Genomic DNA, 18,837 nt, shown 5'->3' with positions numbered 1-18,837 from the left:
AGATCCATTTTGATCAAGGGAATTAGTTTATGGAATGGTTTGGATAATGATATCAAAAAGGAGACTTCATTAGCTGTATTAAAAAAAAAGATTAAGAATGTATTGATGATGAAATATATTTAAGTTGGATAATGATATGGAATTATAATGAATTGGATAAGTTTTTTGGTTGGTTGTATTATGTATTGTTTGAATAGATTGTTTTGAATTGATATTGTTTAGAAGGGGCAGAAATGATAAGAATTCGTTCTTCTTCTGCTGCCTTTCATTTTATATGTATCTTATTTTATTTGTATGGAATAAGTCTTGTTTTAACTGAAATGAAATTAATGAATGAATAAATAAATAAATAAAGTACATAACTCAGAATTGAACCAAGGAGCCAGTCTCCTCTGATTGATTACTTTCTTTTTCAGTGGAGCAGCTTTTTTGAGTGAAGTTTGCAAAATAGTTATAAAATTATCAACTAGACTATCTAAGTCACTGCTCTTTGATGCATTACTCTGCAAGACAGAGAAAAATGATGGAAGATAAAACTTGGTTACAGCATTTTGAGATAAGCACCTGCTATGGTGAAATTTACTCTGTGACTATGTAGTCATTCAATTTAAACTCAAAGGTTATTAAAAATGGTCGGACAGAACTTGTTAACTTGACAGTCAGACAGTAACTTATTTGTCATAGAATACCACACATTAGTGGACATAGGAAGTTATTTTCAAAGTCACACACATCAGTGTATTTTACTTCCTGTTCTTCCTTCATCTGTTTGCAGTTAGGAGTGGATGGTTTAATGGTTACTAACACCACCATTTCCAGACCAGAAACTCTTCAAGACCCTCATAAGTCTGAGACTGGTGGGCTAAGTGGCCAACCTCTGAAAGACCTTTCCACTAAGACTGTCAGAGAAATGTACAGCCTCACCAAAGGTTCTTAGCTGTTTTTTAATCATCAAAGAAAATTTCTTTTTTTTTTCTTGTTATTCTGTACAAAGGAAAGAACCATGTTGCACTTTTGTTTTATTCGTAGGTAAAGTGCCAATTGTTGGGATTGGAGGTGTGGCAAGTGGACAGGATGCGATGGATAAGATCCGTGCTGGTGCTTCGTTGGTTCAACTCTACACAGCTTTGACCTATCAAGGTCCACCGGTGGTGACGAAGGTCAAAAGAGAACTGGAGCAACTTCTTAGGTGAGTATGATCAAAAGTAGGGCTGCAACTAACGATTATTTCAATAATCGATTCATTGGTTGATTATTTTTTTGATTAATCGATGAATCTGCAAAAAAAATAAAATAAATGTTTTAATTTCCACCCCTTTATTCCAAAATTGAAAATTTGACTGACATAGCAATTCACACAAAAAACAGGTTGCTATTTGACTATTCTGTTAGTAAAATATTGAATAATAAAAATAAAAGTTAGTCAACTAGCTTAAAAAAAAATAAATGTACACAAAATATATACAAATGTATCTTTATACCTGCACAATATGTAGCTACTTTGTAAAATGTGTCCTTGAGGGAAAAGTGTAACCTGGATTAAAAGTGTGGATTATTGTAGTGAAGCCTTCGTCTTCAACCATGGACAGAGGCCTCATGTCAGTGACGATCATGTTCAGGATGTTTCAGTGAAGACAGCTGCTGCTGTGGTGTCCATGATGTCTGTCCATCATGAAGCTGTCATTGTTTGTTGTTATTTTCTGGAATGAGACAGTAAATATGTATTATATCATAATTTACAGCAACTCAAGAAATGCCTTGTTTCACTTACAGTGTTAGGTTCAGGCAAAAGTAGCTAAAAGAGCAATTAAACACACACACACACACATAATACTTAATTACACACATTTGAGTAGATGTAATAAATTACTTTAATTCCTGTTTAAATGCAATTCATCCTGCCATACCTGCAGTGTCTTCAGACTTTGCCAACAAATTAAAAGTTGAAGCTTAATCATTAAATTATTATCTTTGTGTTAGATTTATTTATAAATCACATTTAAACACTGCTTGTACCAATTAAATTAAATAAAAAGTAACGCACACGTTCTCTATCACGTCATTAATCAGATAAACAAACAAACAAACAAACAAACAAGCAGCTTCATCTACCAGACAGACTGACGTTACGTTTTCTCTCTTGAAACAGAACAATGTGTTAAACTATAGAGACTCACCTGCAACATGAGTTGGGAGTGAGACAAGTTGTATCTGCTGCAGCTCCTTCCTCCTCCTCGTGACTCCGACATGTTTACGTTTCATCTCCGTGGTTCTCTCGTGTCGTGTCGTCAATTTTCAAAGCGGCATGCTTCTCATCTTTTATCTTTGTGAAGAGCTCCCACACTTTGGAGGACTTGGGTTGAACAGTTTTTGCTGCATTGGTAAAATTTCCTTAATTTCCTTTGAAAACAGCCTCTGCTCTGCTTCCACCTCCCCCCTCGCTCTGTTCAACTCGTGCTGCAGAGTTGTTGTTGTTGTTTTTTTTTTTTCCCAAACTTTATTCAGTCAGTCAGCATTGACAATGAACTGCCCGTGAACAAAACGGCTCTGCAGCGCAATGAAAGACGCACAATCGCGCGACACAACAAATCGATAATGAAATTCGTTGCCAACGCTTTTAATCATCGATTTTTATCGATTTTTATCGATTTTATCGATTCGTTGTTGCAGCCCTAATCAAAAGTGAAGATTATCATATAGTGCTGATATGTGATCATGACACAGACATGATCATGAACTGGTCATGACCCACATCAAAACAACCATCTACGTCAACGAGGACCCTCACCAGTACGCATACCGCAAGAATTGATCAACAGAGGATGCCATCTCCTCTGTGGTCCACACTGCTCTCACCCACCTGGAGCAGAAGGACTCTTACGTCCGTATGTTCTTTATGGACTTCACGTCTGCCTTCAACACCATTATCCCCCAGACCCTGATGGACAAACTACTCACACTAGGACTAAGCCCCTCCATTTGCAACTGGGTCCTGGACTTCTTAAAAAATCTACCACAATCAGTGAGGATCCACAACTTCTCCTCTTCCACCATAACCCTCAGCACTAGCTCCCCTCAGGGATGTGTGCTGAGCCCTCTCCTGTTCACTCTGCTAACGTATGATTGTGCAGCTACCCATCCAGGCTGTCACATTGTAAAGTTTGCAGATGATACAGCGGTGGTGGGATGCATCACAAACAATGATGAGTCCAGCTACAGGCAGGAGGTGGAACACCTGGAGAGCTGGTGCATGAAGAACAACCTTCACATCAATGTGAAGAAGCCAAAGGGGATGATTGTAGACTTCAGAAGGAACAAACACACCTACACCCCCCCAACATAAGAGGATCTGTGGTGGAAGTGGTCTCCAGCTACAAGTACTTGGGTGTACACCTGAACAACAACCTCAGCTGGAGCAACAACACCACCAGCCTGATCAAGAGAGCCTCATCAGAAACTCTACTTCCTCAGACGGCTGAGACGAGCTGGTCTGGGAAGCTCAGTCCTCACCTCCTTCTACAGGTGTGCAGTGGAGAGCATCCTGTGCTCCAGCATCAACGTGTGGCATGGAGGCTGCACAGCTGCAGAAAGAAAAGCTTTGCAGAGAGTGGTGAAGGCTGCACAGAAGATGTTGGAGTCAGTCTCCCCACCATCACAGACATCTACACCTCCAGATGCAGGAAGAGGGCCACCTGCATCATGAAGGACCCCACTCACCCAGCACACACACTTTTTTGCCCCGCTCCCCTCAGGAAGGAGGTTGAGGAGCATTAAGTGTAGAACCACTAGACTGAGGAACAGCTTCTACCCTGAGGCTGTTAGACTCATGAATCTCTAACCAGGACAATCACTGTGAAAAATCACATCATGTTGCTGCTGATCTGTATCATGTTGCTGCTGATCTGTTTCATGCTGCTGCTGATCTGTTTCATGCTGCTGCTGATCTGTTTTATGTTGCTGCTGATCTGTTTCATGCTGCTGCTGATCTGTTTCATGTTGCTGCTGATCTGTTTCATGCTGCTGTGTTCATGCTTGACTTCCGGTAAGGTGGCGCCCGTGTACCTGGCTTGCAATCCACCTCTGCTGATGGTGTTCGGATTATTTTTGTTTTTTGCATTTCACATCTGTGACATCAACTCTCTGCTGGTGTATGACAGACAACAACTTTTGGATCTTTGTTTTTCTGGCACTCAAGTCGCTTATTTGGACCATTATCAGCGTACCTCTGGACCCCCCCCCCCTGCTGGCGGACGTGCCAGCTTACCTTCGCTGTGTTCCTCACCTCCCTGCCCGGAGATCTCGCTTCAGACGCCGGGGAAAACGTGCTGGTCAGCTGTTGAAGCTGAAAGCTCTGCGCGCTACATCTTCCTCAACTGTGTGCCCGGACCAGGTAACCAGCGGGAGTTGTCAGCCGGTGCACAGCTCGGACTGACCTGGAGGGGCTGCTATTGAAAACCTGCGGCCATTAGCGCGCGCTAACTCCACCGCTGCTGGCTCCACTTTGGACAATATCCGGATGTGTTTGGTCAACGCAAGATCTGTTACCAACAAAACTTTTATCCTCAGGGATTACTTTCAAGAGCACGATTTGGACTTTCTGTGTATCACAGAGACTTGGATGTCTCCGGGTGAGTCCAGCGCCTTGACGGAATTACTGCCACCGAACTGTCTGTGTTTTAACGCCCCGCGGCCATCAGGCCGGCGCGGTGGTGGATTATTAACAATATTCAAAACAACTTTTGACTGTAAACAACTGCCCAGCCCAGTTTCCCGTGCCAGCTTTGAGCTGAGCATCTTTGAACTCGGACATTCACCTCAGACTTTATTTGCACTTGTCTACCGTCCACCTCGATCTAAGGATTTCATAAATGAGTTTTCTGACTTCTTGGCTGAAATCACACCAAAATATGAGCATGTTTTCATTATTGGGGACTTTAATTTGCACGTGTGCTGTCCTGAGAAGCCCTTGGTTAAGGACTTTTTAGATATATTGGACTCATTTAATTTAACTCAGCATGTAAACGGTCCCACCCAAGAGTGTGGACATACACTGGACCTTGTTTTAACTCGTGATGTGACTGTTAATAATCTTGTTATTGGTGATAATGTTTTTTCAGACCACATGCCAGTCCGGTTTGAGTTCACCCTCCCCCATCTAACTCCTAAGCCGTGCATTCCTGAACATAGGACCCAGACCATTAACCACTTCACTGCCGCACGTTTCACAGATGTTTATAACTCTGAAATGATCATTCATCCCCCAGTGTTTCTCACCACCACTGAGGAGCTGACATCCCAGTTCAACTCTGTCTGCTTAAAGACTCTGGATCATGTCGCACCTGTTAAAACCAAAAAATCAAAACTCAGAGCAGAACCGTGGCTGAGTGACGTCACCAAGGTCGTTAGGCAGCAATGTAGGAGGGTGGAGCGAAAGTGGAGGAAAGACAGGCTGCAGGTCTCTTTTCAAATACTTAAAGAGAGTTGGCGCCGTTATCAGAAAGCAGTAAAAGCTGCTAAATCCAAATACTTCTCTGATATAATTACCTCAAACTCTCACAACCCACGTGTCCTCTTCTCCACCCTAAACTCTGTTCTCCACCTCACTGAACCATCACCTCTGGAAGCCTCGACTGAGCTGTGCGAGAACTTCTTACTTTTCTTTTTGGAAAAAATTGCGACCACCAGGGCTCCCGTTTCCCCTCCAGCTCATGACCCATCCATCCCACCTCAATCTGTAGCTCCTTTTGACCATTTTGAACCCATCACTCTATCTTCTCTAGTGCAGGTCATGTGCAACTTGAAACCTTCTGGCTCCCCCTTTGATGTGGTCCCCCCTCGACTTCTAAATGAGGTGTTTCCTACTCTAGGTCCGTCCATTCTTGCCATAGTAAACAGTAGTTTATCCACTGGCGTGGTGCCAAAATCCTTTAAACATGCTGCTGTCCAGCTTCTCCTGAAAAAATTAAACCTTGACCCCTCAGTCGTTTCCAACTACCGGCCTGTCTCCAAACTCCCATTTGTTTCTAAAGTACTGGAAAAAATAGTTGAGTCCCAGTTGAAGTGCTTCCTGGAGGATCACGCCATCTTAGAGCTTTTCCAATCTGGCATAAAACATCTCCATAGCATTGAAACTGCTCTGCTGAAGGTCTTCAATGACATTTTCTTAACCACTGATACCAGTGATTCTGTGCTGCTTGTCATATTGGACCTCACAGCCGCCTTTGACACTATCAACCATAAGATCCTCATTGCTAGGTTAGAGCAGTGGGTGGGCATCACAGGGTCAGCCCTCAATTGGTTCAGATCTTACCTGGCTCCATCAAGGATTTTAGTTCTGCAGCGACAGAGCTTAAATGGTGGGTTCCGCAGGGGTCCATCCTGGGTCCCCTCCTATTCTCTTTATACCTGCTGCCGCTTGGTGCTATTTTCCGGAAACACAACATGCCCTTCCACTTCTATGCCGATGACTGTCAAATTTACTTCCCCCTAAGACACAATGGTACATGCTCTATTCAAACGCTGCTCAACTGCCTCGTTGACATCAGGGACTGGATGGCTTTAAACTTCTTACGTTTCAATGAAAAGAAGTCTGAAGTCATGTTGTTCCCTCCCAACGACACGATCACAAACCACTGCATCGACCTTTCCGCTCTAACCCTGTCAGAAAAACAAAGAGTCAGTAATCTGGGCAATGATAATGGACCCTTCCCTGAAACTTAACAATCATGTAAACATGATCGTTAAATCATGTTTCTTCCAACTGAGGCGGCTGTCTAAACTGAAGCCCATATTGTCCAAAAAGAACCTGGAGACAGTAATACATGCATTCATTACATCTAGGCTTGATTACTGCAATTCACTCCTGTTTGGTATCAGTCAGACCTCCATTGCACGGCTACAACTGGTCCAGAATGCAGCAGCCCGATTTTTAACCAGTACAGGCAAAAGAGAGCACATTACACCAGTTTTAGCCTCACTGCACTGGTTACCGGTTCCATTTCGAATCCAGTTCAAAATACTCATGTATGTCTACAAATCACTGAACAGTGTCCCCCCCCACTATCTCTGATTTGCTACAATCGTATGTCCTACCACGCTCCCTGAGGTCAGCGGACCAGTTGCTCCTCACAGTTCCAGGAACTCGTCTTAAGCGCAGAGGTGACAGGACCTTCTCTGTAGCAGGACCAAGACTCTGGAACGCGTTTCCTCTGCTTGTCAGACAGGCCTCCTCCCTCTCGGTTTTCAAGTCCCGTTTAAAAACTCACTACTATTCAGTAGCTTTCAACACAAGATGATCTGTGTTTTGATCCTGTATGCTCCACACTGGTTAGTCGTCATTATCTGCATCGTTTTTATGTCTATATTCTGATTTACCTCATTTTGTATTTTGCTTTGTTTGTTACCTGTTGTTCTGTCTGTACAGCACTTTGGTTGGCTTTGTAGCTGTTTTAAGTGCTTTATAAATAAAGTGGTATGGTATGCATGCTCATCTGCTCACACAAGCTATGTTTACATGCGCAACATTTTTTGACCGGATTGAAATGTTTTCAGATTAAATCATTCACATGTTGTTTACAATCACAATCTGTTCATGACGAGCGTTTAGTCAAGTCATATTTATTTATAGAGCACATTTAAAACAGAAACTGTTAACAAAGTGCTTAACAAAAATATCACAACATCAAATAAAAAATAGCAAGATATATTTACAGCACATGCAATAAAAATATTAAACCAAAAACAATTAGAAACGAAATACTAAATCAGATCTGATGACCTTGTGTTGAATAGGAATAATAACAAAAGCATAAACAGAATCAGCATCAATGAAAAACTAGATCTAAATCTGATCACCCTGTGTTAAATGTCAGTGAGTACAGATGTGTTTTTAGGAGAAGTTTAAAAGCAGAGACTGAGGTGGCCTGTCGAATGTTGATGGGCAGATTGTTCCAAAGTTTAGGGCCCACGACTGAAAATGCTCAATCTCCTCTGAGCTTCAGCTGGTTTTTGGTACGGCCAAAAGCAGCTGGTCTGATGATCTCTAAGCCCGAGAAGGAGTATAAGGATGAAGAAGGTTGGAGAGGTATGATGGTGTAAGGCCATTAATGCACTTGAATGTCAGCAGGAGAATTTTAAAATCAACTCTGACACATACAGGAAGCCAGTGAAGGGAGGACAGAACTGGAGTAATGTGCTCAAACCTGTGAGTTCCTGTTAGTAGCTGAGCTGCAGCATTTTGTACGAGCTGGAGACGTGAAAGTGAAGCCTGACTAACCCCAACATAAAGCGAGTTACAGTAGTCCAGCCGGGTTGTAATAAATGCATGGACTAGTTTTTCAAGGTCGGATCTGGACAGAACGGACTTAAGCTTTGCTATCTGCCTTATCTGAAAGAAGCTTTTTTGTAGAACAGAGTTTATCTGTTTAGGGCTGCAACTAACGATTATTTCAATAATCGATTCATCGGGCGATTATTTTTTCGATTAATCGATGAATCGGCAAAAAAAACCACAACGTTTTAATTTCCACCCCTTTATTCCAAAATTGAACATTTGACTGACATAGCAATTCACACAAAAAACAGGTTGCTATTTTACTATTCTGTTAGTAAAATATTGAATAATAAAAAATAAAAGTTAGTCAAATAGCTTAAAAAATAAATGTACACAAAAATATATACAAATGTGTCTTTATACCTGCACAATATGTAGCTACTTTGTAAAATGTGTTATTGAGGGAAGAGTGTAACCTGGATTAAAAGTGTGGATTATTGTAACCTGGATTAAAAGTGTGGATTATTGTAACCTGGATTAAAAGTGTGGATTATTGTAACCTGGATTAAAAGTGTGGATTATTGTAGTGAAGCTTTCGTCTTCAACCATGGACAGAGGCCTCATGTCAGTGACGATCATGTTCAGGATGTTTCAGTGAAGACAGCTGCTGCTGTGGTTTCCATGATGTCTGTCCATCATGAAGCTGTCATTGTTTGTTGTTATTTTCTGGAATGAGACAGTAAATATGTATTATATCATAATTTACAGCAACTCAAGAAATGCCTTGTTTCACTTACAGTGTTAGGTTCAGGCAAAAGTAGCTAAAAGAGCAATTAAACACACACACACACACACACAGACATATATAAAATACTTAATTACACACATTTGAGTAGATGTAATAAATTACTTTAATTCCTGTTTAAATGCAATTCATCCTGCCATACCTGCAGTGTCTTCAGACTTTGCCAGCAAATTAAAAGTTGAAGCTTAATCATTAAATTATTATCTTTGTGTTAGATTTATTTATAAATCACATTTAAACACTGCTTGTTCCAATTAAATAAAATAAAAAGTAACACACGTTCTCTATCACCGTCATTAATCAGATAAACAAACAAACAAACAAACAGCAGCTTCAGCTAAAGACAGACTGACGTTACGTTTTCTCTCTTGAAACAGAACAATGTGTTAAATTGTAGAGACTCACCTGCAACACGAGTTGGGAGTGAAACATGTTGTATCAGCTGCAGCTCCTTCCTCCTCCTCGTGACTCCAACGTGTTTACGTTTTATCTCCGTGGTTCTCTCGTGTCGTGTCGGTGATTTTCAAAGCGTCATGCTTCTCATGTTTTATCTTTGTGAAGTTCTCCCACACTTTGGAGGACTTGGGTCGAACAGTTTTCGCTGCGTCGGTCATTTGTAAAATTTACTTAATTTCCTTTAAAAACACCGCCTCTGCTCTGCTCCCCCATCGCTCTGTTCAACTCGCAATGCAGTTTTTTTTTTTTTTTTTTAAACTTTATTCAGTCAGGCAGCATTGACAATGAACTGCCCGTGAACAAAACGAAACGGCTCCGCAGCGCCGTGAAAGATGCATAATCGTGCGACACAACGAATCGATAACGAAATTCGTTGCCAACGCTTTTAATCATTGATTTTTATCGATTTTATCGATTCATTGTTGCAGCCCTAGATCTGTTTATTAAACTTAAAGTCCGACTCTAACACTACCCCGAGATTGGTAACCGACTGCTTTAAATGTGGCTGAAGGGAGTGCAGGTTTACAGGATCAGTGACAGTGGTAGAGCTTGGGTTAAACACAATGACCTCTGTCTTCTGATCATTAAAACTCAAGAAGTTCGCAGCCATCCAAGTCATGATGTCATCAAGGCATTTTAGCAAAGGCTGGATGGAGCAGGAACTGTTTGGTTTTAAAGGCAGATAAATCTGAGAATCTTCGGCCTAACAATGAAACAAAATACCATGCTTCATCAGGATTGACCCCAAGGGGAGCAGATACAATGAGAACAGAAGGGGTCCAAGAATGGAGCCTTGTGGGACCCCACAGGAAAGAGGGACAGAAGCAGATAAATGATTGTCAAAGCTAACACAAAAACTCCTGTCACCCAGATACGAACGGAACCATTCTAGCACCACCCCTGTAATCCCAACCCAGTGTTCTAGCTGTGACATAAGGATACTGTGATCAACAGTGTCAAATGCAGCGGTAAGGTCAAGGAGTACCAGGATCACAGACTGACCAGAGTCATTTGCTAGCAGAATGTCATTACAGACCCTTACTAAAGCTGTCTCGGTGCTGTGCAGTTGTTTAAATCCTGACTGAAAAATCTCAAAAATTCCATTTACATTCAAAAACTTGGTTAGTTGACTAAAAACTATTTGCTCCAAGATTTTAGAAAGAAATGGAAGTTTTGAGATTGGCCTGAAGTTTGAACAAGCTGCAGGGTCAAGTCCGGGTTTTTTAATTAATGGAGTTACCACTGCATGTTTTAAAACATCAGGGACCACACCTGTAGCCAAACTGCTGTTAATAATGGCAAGAACAGAGGGTCCAGTTGACGGTAGAACCTGTTTAAAAAATGCAGCAGGGATGGGATCAGCAGGGGAGCCTGAGGGTTTCATGTGACCAACGACCTCATTTAAAAATGAGAGTGAGATGGGGTCAAAGTGACTGAAGACTGCTGAGCAGGGGACAAGAACTGAAGGGTCAGCTGTGGAGTGTGGAATTGATGACCTAATAGACTCAACCTTTTCAACAAAATGCCTGACAAACTTATTACAGGTGTCAACAGAGGCCTCAATGGTGGCAGACTGAGGCACGTTTAGAATGGTGTTAATGGTGTTTAAAAGAACGCGGGGGTTGTGACTGCAGCGGGCTTTGTTCTGAACAGCAATACTGACATGCGCAGAGCAGTAAACTCTCCTAAAAAAAAAACAAAGAAGAAGTTCTACTTCTGGTTTACTTCCGGGATGAACGTAAACAAACCTGAGCACCCAAAATGGACCCGCAACAGGTTTTAATGATGGTGGAGACGTTACTGCACTCCCTGTCTGAGCTACAGGTGATACAGATCATTTTGAGCTCTTTCAAAGTTTCTAGTAAAAATGTTGTCGCCCACCGACCAGTTTTACTTCCCCGACATGCTAATATTATTAGCATTAGCCAGGCGGAAATGGCAAAGTCGCACATGTGCAGTCAGGTCAGTTTTTCACCATCAGATAAAAACGAACAGATCAAGCGTTCACATGCGCACCGTTCAGGTTATGAATCGGCGTAAACCACCCGTTTCGTTCTGATCACAAATCATTTCGGATCACGCTGAATAAACAAAGAATAACCCGAACAGGGTGTTTACATGATGTGTTTTTGTTCAGAACGGCCATTTGATCCAGTTACTTATGGCCATGTAAACATACCCACAGACTCATGTTCGTGCTGCTGTTCCGTGTTTTGTTTTTAATGTTTTTATGCTATTAGTGTATTTGTACTTTATGTTTATCTTAGTTCATATCTTAGATCTTATTGCAGTTTATTATTATTATTTTTTTACATTTTATTGTTGTATGTAACTTGGACCCTGTGTACATACTTTCTTTTGCACCACATGTACCACATGTGGTGTGTTTGACAATAAAGAAACTCTGACTCTGATGCAGCAATAACATGATGGTATAAGCCAAAACTAAGGTGGCATGTTGCTGTCTTAAAACAACTTTCAAAGCATTTTATGTAAATGCCATTTTATAAACATTTACATGTATGTAAATTTAGTTTTATACATTTGTTTACATCGACTTCTGTGGTTATTTGCAAGTTCACTTTCAGCAGAATAGCTTAAGATTTTGGTCAAATAAACTGTAGTGTGTAAATGACATTGATGCAAGGTCATAAAATGGCATTAATAGTGGGATCAATAAACATCAAACATTTTAAATTGGATTTGGTTTAGATTTATTGCCATTTTCCAGGTCAACACAAGGTCAACAATGCAATGAAGTGCTCAGGATGAGAAGAACCATCTCAACTCACCAAAAAAACAAGAAATACCAAATTATGCAACAAAAATACAAAACAAAGCACCAAAAGTGGAAAAGAAATACATCTACAGCAGCATGGTTCTATTAGCAGTGTGGTCCTGTTGGCATGGCAGTTGATTGTCACTGCCAACTGTGAGAACCAACTGTTGACAGTGAGTTTTACGATGCCAGTAAACCACTTTGGTCTGGACTCCAATCAGACTAAATGTGTATCGATCTGGTCAAAATTAACATTTGTTTTTTGTTTTGTTTTTTCAAAATGAAATTGTCCAAAGCGCTGTCTGCAACAGGTAAGATATTATTAGTTCATATACCCTTCCAAAGCACCCCACTTTAAAAGTTCTGAACTATTGCTTTAAGGTATAGTACTGTCTATACTGTATTTTCCTGCCTATAAGTTACACCTTTTTGCCTAATTTGCATACCCTGCAACTTATACGCCGAATCCACATTTATGGATTTTTTTTTTTACCATATTTATAACCCAATTTTTAACTGAGATATGACCGTTTTCATTCATTCTGACATTGAAAATATTGAGCACTACCAATTTCAGCTGCTAGATGGCACTCGAGTAGTATGGCATGCTGTTTTGTCATGTAATAGGTAAAAGTGACTATTAATGACAAAATCAGCTATGCATAGACTGCCACCTTCGTCCAAATCTGGGATCATGCTTTTATTTGATTTCGCTGCACCATCCGGTGAAATGCAGCTAATTTGACAATTGAAGTGCATTTATTAAGTAAAAGTTAAACTGAGACACACTTTTACTATAAAGTCGAGCAAACAAATAATTCATAATTCATAACATAATAATTCATAACTGGCTGAGATTATCGTACCCACCACTGCGCCCAGTATTCATTGGTTAACTGGTCATCATTTTCATCTTTAAATCGCCCCTATGATGAGAAAAAGAAATGGACTTGATGTTCCCTCGCCTGGACGTGGGTCACCGGGGCCCCACTCTGAAGCCAGGCCTGGAGGTGGGGCACATGGGCGAGCGCCTGGTGGCCGGGCTTTTATCCATGGAGCTTGGCCGGGCACAGCCCAAAGAGGAGATGTGGGTCCCCCTTTCCATGGGCTCACCACCTGTAGGAGGGGCATGGACCAGTTTTTCTGCATCATTTTTACATTAGATGTTTCTAAAATTAGTGATATTATGCAGGTGGAAGAAGGCAGTTCTAGTAACGTTTTTAATGTGGGGGATAAAAGACATGTCCTGATCAAAAATAACACCAAGATTTTTAACATTAGAGCTGGAGGACAGATTAATGCATCTAAGGAGGGAGAAAGACTCAAAAATTAATTCCTAAGGTGCTCAGGTCCAAAAACCAAAACCTCAGTTTTGTCTGTTCAACAGGAGAAAATTAAGGGTCATCAAGGTTTTTATGTCTTTAAGACATGCTTGTAGTCTAAGTAGCTGATTGGATTCATTGGGTTTAATGGACAAATATAACTGTGTGTCATCAGCATAACAATGGAAATTTATCCCATGCTGTTTAATAACTTTACCTAATGGAAGCATATATAAAGTAAAGAGTATTGGCCCAAGCACTGAGCCCTGAGGAACTCCATGACTAACTTTGGTGTATGAAGAAGATTTATTATTTACATTTACAAAATGGAATCTATCAGATAGATATGATTTAAATCATTTTAGAGCTGTTCCTGTAATCCCAATATCATATTCAAGCCTCTGTAGTAAAACATTGTGATCAACTGTATCAAATGCAGCACTGAGGTCTAACAGGACCAGTAGAGACACAAGTCCATTGTCTGAGGCCGTGAGAACATCATTAGTGACTTTTACTAGTGCTGTTTCTGTGCTATGATGAGCTCTAAACCCTGACTGAAACTCTTCAAACAGATTATTTCTTTGTAGATGTTCACACAACTGACCTGCAACTATTTTCTCTAGAATTTTTTAGATGAAAGTTAGATTAGATATAGATCTATAGTTGGCCAGAGTTTCTGAATCAAGGTCAGACTTCTTAAGTAAAGGTTTAATTACAGCAAGCTTAAAGCTCTGTGGTACATAATCATCCATTAAAGACAAATTAAGTAGATCCAAAATGTGGACATTAATTAGGGGAAATACCTCTTCAAACAGTCTGGTTGGGATGGGATCTAGGAGGCATGTGGATGGTTTGGATGAGGTTATTATTTTTGACAATTCAGAGCTCAACAGGACAAAAACTGTCCAAACATAAATCAGGCTCTAGTGAAATTTTTAAAGTTGTCTCATTTGACAGGGGACTAGAGATAGTAGAAGGAAGGATGGTTTGAATTTTCTCTCTAATTGAAATAATTTTATTTATAAAGAATCTCATGAAGTCATCACTACTTATAGTTGTAGGGATACAAGGTTCAACAGAAATGGGACTTTTAATTAGTCTAGCAATAGTACTAAACAGAAACCTAGGGTTATTTTTATTCTCCTCTATTAAAGATGAGTAATATAAAGTTCTAGCTTTACGGAGAGCTTTTTTATATGTTAGCAGACTATCTTTCCAAGTTAAATAAAATTCTTCAACATTAGTAGAGCGCCATTTTCTCTCCTGGTTTCTAGATGCTGCTTTAAAGTAAGTAACTCAGAATTGAACCAAGGAGCCAGTTTCCTCTGATTGATTACTTTCTTTTTCAGTGGAGCAATTTTATCAAGTGAAGTTTGCATTGAAGTTGTAAGATGATCAACTAGATGATCTAAGTCTCTGTTCTCTGATACATTACTCTGCAAGACAGAGGAAAACATTGATGGAAGAGATTGTTTCAATTTGGTTACAACATTTTCTGATAAGCTCCTGCTGAGATGAAATTTACTCTCAGTGACTGTGTAGTCATTTAATGTAAACTCAAAGTTATTAAAAAATGGTCGGACAGAACAGGATTTTGAGGAACTATTACCAAGTCCTTAATCTCTACACCATAGGTCAGAACTAAATCAAGAGTGTGATGATAAGAGTGAGTAGATGTGCAGACGTTTTGGGTAAAACCAAATGACTCTATTAAATTATTAAAGGCTATGCTTAAACTATCACTTTCAACATCTACATGAATATTGAAATCACCCATTATGATGATTTTATCAGTATTTAATAATAAGTCAGTTAATAATTCTGAGAATTCAGACAAAAACTGAGAGTAAGCTCCTGGTGGACGATGTATAACAACTAGTAAAAGTGGCTTTTCTGAATTCCATTTTGGATGAGAAAGACTGAGGGACAGCGATTCAAAAGAATCATAACTAATAACTGGTTTAGCATTAATCAATAATCCTGACTGAAAAATAGAAGCTACTCCTCCACCTCAGCCAGTTGTTCTAGGAACATGAACATTTAAATAATTAACAGGAGTGGATTCATTTATACTAACAAAATCCTCCTGTTGTAGCCAAGTTTCTGTCAGACACAATAAATCAATATGATGATCAGTTATCAGTTCATTAACTAACAGGGATTTAGAGGAAAGAGATCTGATGTTCAATAATCCACATTTAATGATTTTATGATTTTGCTCTGGTAAAGTAACTGAGTTTATTTTAATCAGATTTTTTTTATGGTTTATATTTTTAGAGTTGATTTTTGGTTTATTTAATTTGAGCCGTGGGCGAGTTGACACTGTTTCAATGTGGGTGTGGGTGGTGTACAGAGGAGAAGCAGCAGAGAGGTGGAGGACTACAACTCTGCTTCCTGGACTGGACCCTGGGTTGTCAATAATTTGGGGGATAAACAAAATCAGCCATATTTCTAGAAAGAAGAGCGGCTCTGTCCAAAGTGGGATGGATGCCATCTCTCCACATCAGACCAGGTTTTCCCCAGAAAGAACTCCAGTTATCTATGTAGCCCACGTCGTTGTCAGAACACCACCTGGACACCCAGCAGTTAAACCACGACATGCGGCTAAACATGTCATCGCTGGTCAGGTTGGGGAGGGGGCCGGAGAAAACTACGGAGTCCGACATGGTTTTTGCAAAGTCACACACTGAAGCAACATTATTTTAGTGACCTTTGATTGGCGTAACCGGGTGCCATTACCAGAAAACCGGAGCGGAGTAGGAGAAGGTCCTTTTGTCTAGTTCAGTCCTCAGTGAGGGAACACTGCAGGTAATGATGTCCTGAGAGCGCACGTTGTAGCTTCTTTCACAGAGACATGTAGGAGGAGATGTATGAAGGCAGCAGACCAGGAAGTAATTTAAAGATGAAAATGTACCAGTGAGAGAGTCTGTGAAGGTATTAATGACCAGTTAACCAGTGAATACAGGGTGCAGTGGTGGTTACGGTAGTTACAGCCATTTATGAATCTTAGTGCACCATGATAGACACCATCCAACATCTGCAGCATCCAACATCTGCAGGATGCTTGTTAGAGCGTTCATGTAAATAATGTCACCGTAATCAATGGAGGGAAGGAAAGTCGTTAGTTTGAAGCCACTTAGTGATCAAGATGGCCATCGCAGCTAATTGATGCAAACAAACACAAAAATTGTTACACCTTGGCCAGTTTTAAACATATTCAGCTCAAATTTGGTGTGGTAGTACCTGAGGGTCATTCCAGCCCACACTCTGACTCAGCAGGTACAGATGTGTGTAAAACTTGGAATAAAAGGTGGTAAACTTTCTTTATAAGATGGTTGTCTGTAGCAACTTAAGTCAGTTTAAACACAATTTATAGAAGACCTGCAACAAATGTGCTAATGATCTGTTCCTTTTTGTGTTTGCGCAGGGATCAAGGTTTCAGCTGTGTGTCTGAGGCAGTCGGAGCCGATCACAGGGCAACGGGCGGGAAATGTTGACACAAATCGTCAGGGATTCACAAAAACTAGACCAAACCTGAACAAAACGCAGAGATATTTGAACTCCTCCACTTGAGGCTGTGCATGTGTGTATGTACCGTATATGTGTATAAATTACATTGTTCTGTATTGTGCTTCTTTATTTAAAGTAGTAGTTGTAGTTAAGACCTGTATGTCCAGATCTTAGTCTTGTCATTAACTTTAAAGCTATCCAGGGCTTGACATTTTATTTCTACAGGAAGTGTATGTCTTTTTCATGTCATAAAACATTACTTGTACACTCGTTTTACACATTTTATCAAAATACGTGCAACACCTTTTCTTAGTTGGAATGTTAGCCTACTTCCAACTCAAATTATGATTGGATGAATGTAGTGATGTGTTTAACTGTATCAAAAATTTAAAAGAGTAAATGCACAAAGGTTTTTCAAGCAGGCCTACACAAATCCCACTTTAGAGGACGTCCAGCTTGTATTTCTGATTTATAAACATCTTTGGTTAGGAAACCTGCGTGTTTTCAAGGAATAATTGTTTTTTTATTGTCAGCGTACACAGCAACGTTATCACAGCCTTCAGATTTCAGCAGATGATCCAGTTTTTGTGTTTTTCTGGAGAGCATCGCTTGATGAGAATAATTTACAATTATGCAAGAAAATAACACTTTAAGAAACACTGGTTTCTATGTATTTTTCCAAGGACAAAGTTTCTGAAGTCAGATCAGTTTATTTTTGTAGCTCCAAGTCACAACAGAAGTCATCTCAGGGTTCTGAACAGGAACATTCATATATAAAATAAGTTAACAGAAACATTCATATGTAAAATAATAAGTTGACAGAAACATTTTTATATAAAATAATAAGTTAACAGAAACATTCATATATAAAACAAGTTAAACATTTATATATAAAATAATAACAGAAACATTCATATGTAAAATAATAAGGTAACAGAACATTTATATATAAACTAAGTTAACAGAAACATTCACATGTAAATATCCTGATGCATGCTCAATAATCCAGGTAGAAAAATCTAAAAAAGTTAAATCTGGTCCTCTGGACATTCAAAAAAAAAAAATCCTGGACAGAGAGGAACGATGGTTTGAGAGAGGAGTAAAGGAGGCCATCTTTGTGAAAAGAAATTGTCCATCATTAAACAGGGGTGGAGGCCTCCTGGTTCAACTGTCCCCCTCTTACAATGCTGTGATTGCTAGTATCACTCAGCCCTCTGTGAACAGTAAACAGCCATCAGGTGCTAATGATCCATTGTTAGGCTGATGGTCCTTCTTGAGCATGTGAGCAGCTGGTTCTGGTTGTCAGCAGCAAAACTGGTTGATCCACTCTGAGAAGGTGATATTTAAGAGACTGAGCTGAATACAGCACCTCAGACTGAGGAAGTCCTCAGGATGAGAGACGAAACGTTTCTACATTTTTTTGTTGATTTGCTTTGTTTTGTTTTTTTGAATGTCCAGAGGACCAGATTTAACTTTTTTAGATTCACATGTAAAATAATTAGGTAACAGAAACATTCATATATAAAATAATAAGGTAATACTATTTATAAGTCCTGAAGGATAAATCACGTCTGCCTTCATGTGGCTGTAAACACGAGGTCTGACGGTTTCTGAGGTTTCAAAGCTCAATATGACAGCTAGTCAGAAATCTTTTCAACACATCTGAGTGGCATCATGGCCTCCCGTTGAAACA

General features: G+C 39.9%; 1 protein-coding gene across 1 annotated transcript; it reads left to right on the top strand.

Moving 5' to 3' along the window:
• Positions 1-789: 789 nt before the first annotated feature.
• Positions 790-17,368, top strand: dhodh (dihydroorotate dehydrogenase). Its single transcript, XM_037689359.1, has 3 exons — positions 790-929; positions 1,030-1,189; positions 17,062-17,368. Exons 1-3 carry the CDS (start codon positions 794-796, stop codon positions 17,129-17,131), a joined length of 366 nt encoding a protein of 121 aa, XP_037545287.1. The 5' UTR covers positions 790-793; the 3' UTR covers positions 17,132-17,368.
• Positions 17,369-18,837: the final 1,469 nt, after the last annotated feature.

This window comes from Nematolebias whitei, chromosome 2 (genome assembly GCF_014905685.2).
Source record: "Nematolebias whitei isolate Nwh7 chromosome 2, NemWhi1, whole genome shotgun sequence".
Lineage (NCBI taxonomy): Eukaryota > Metazoa > Chordata > Actinopteri > Cyprinodontiformes > Rivulidae > Nematolebias > Nematolebias whitei.
This window is presented reverse-complemented; position numbering and strand designations above follow the sequence as displayed.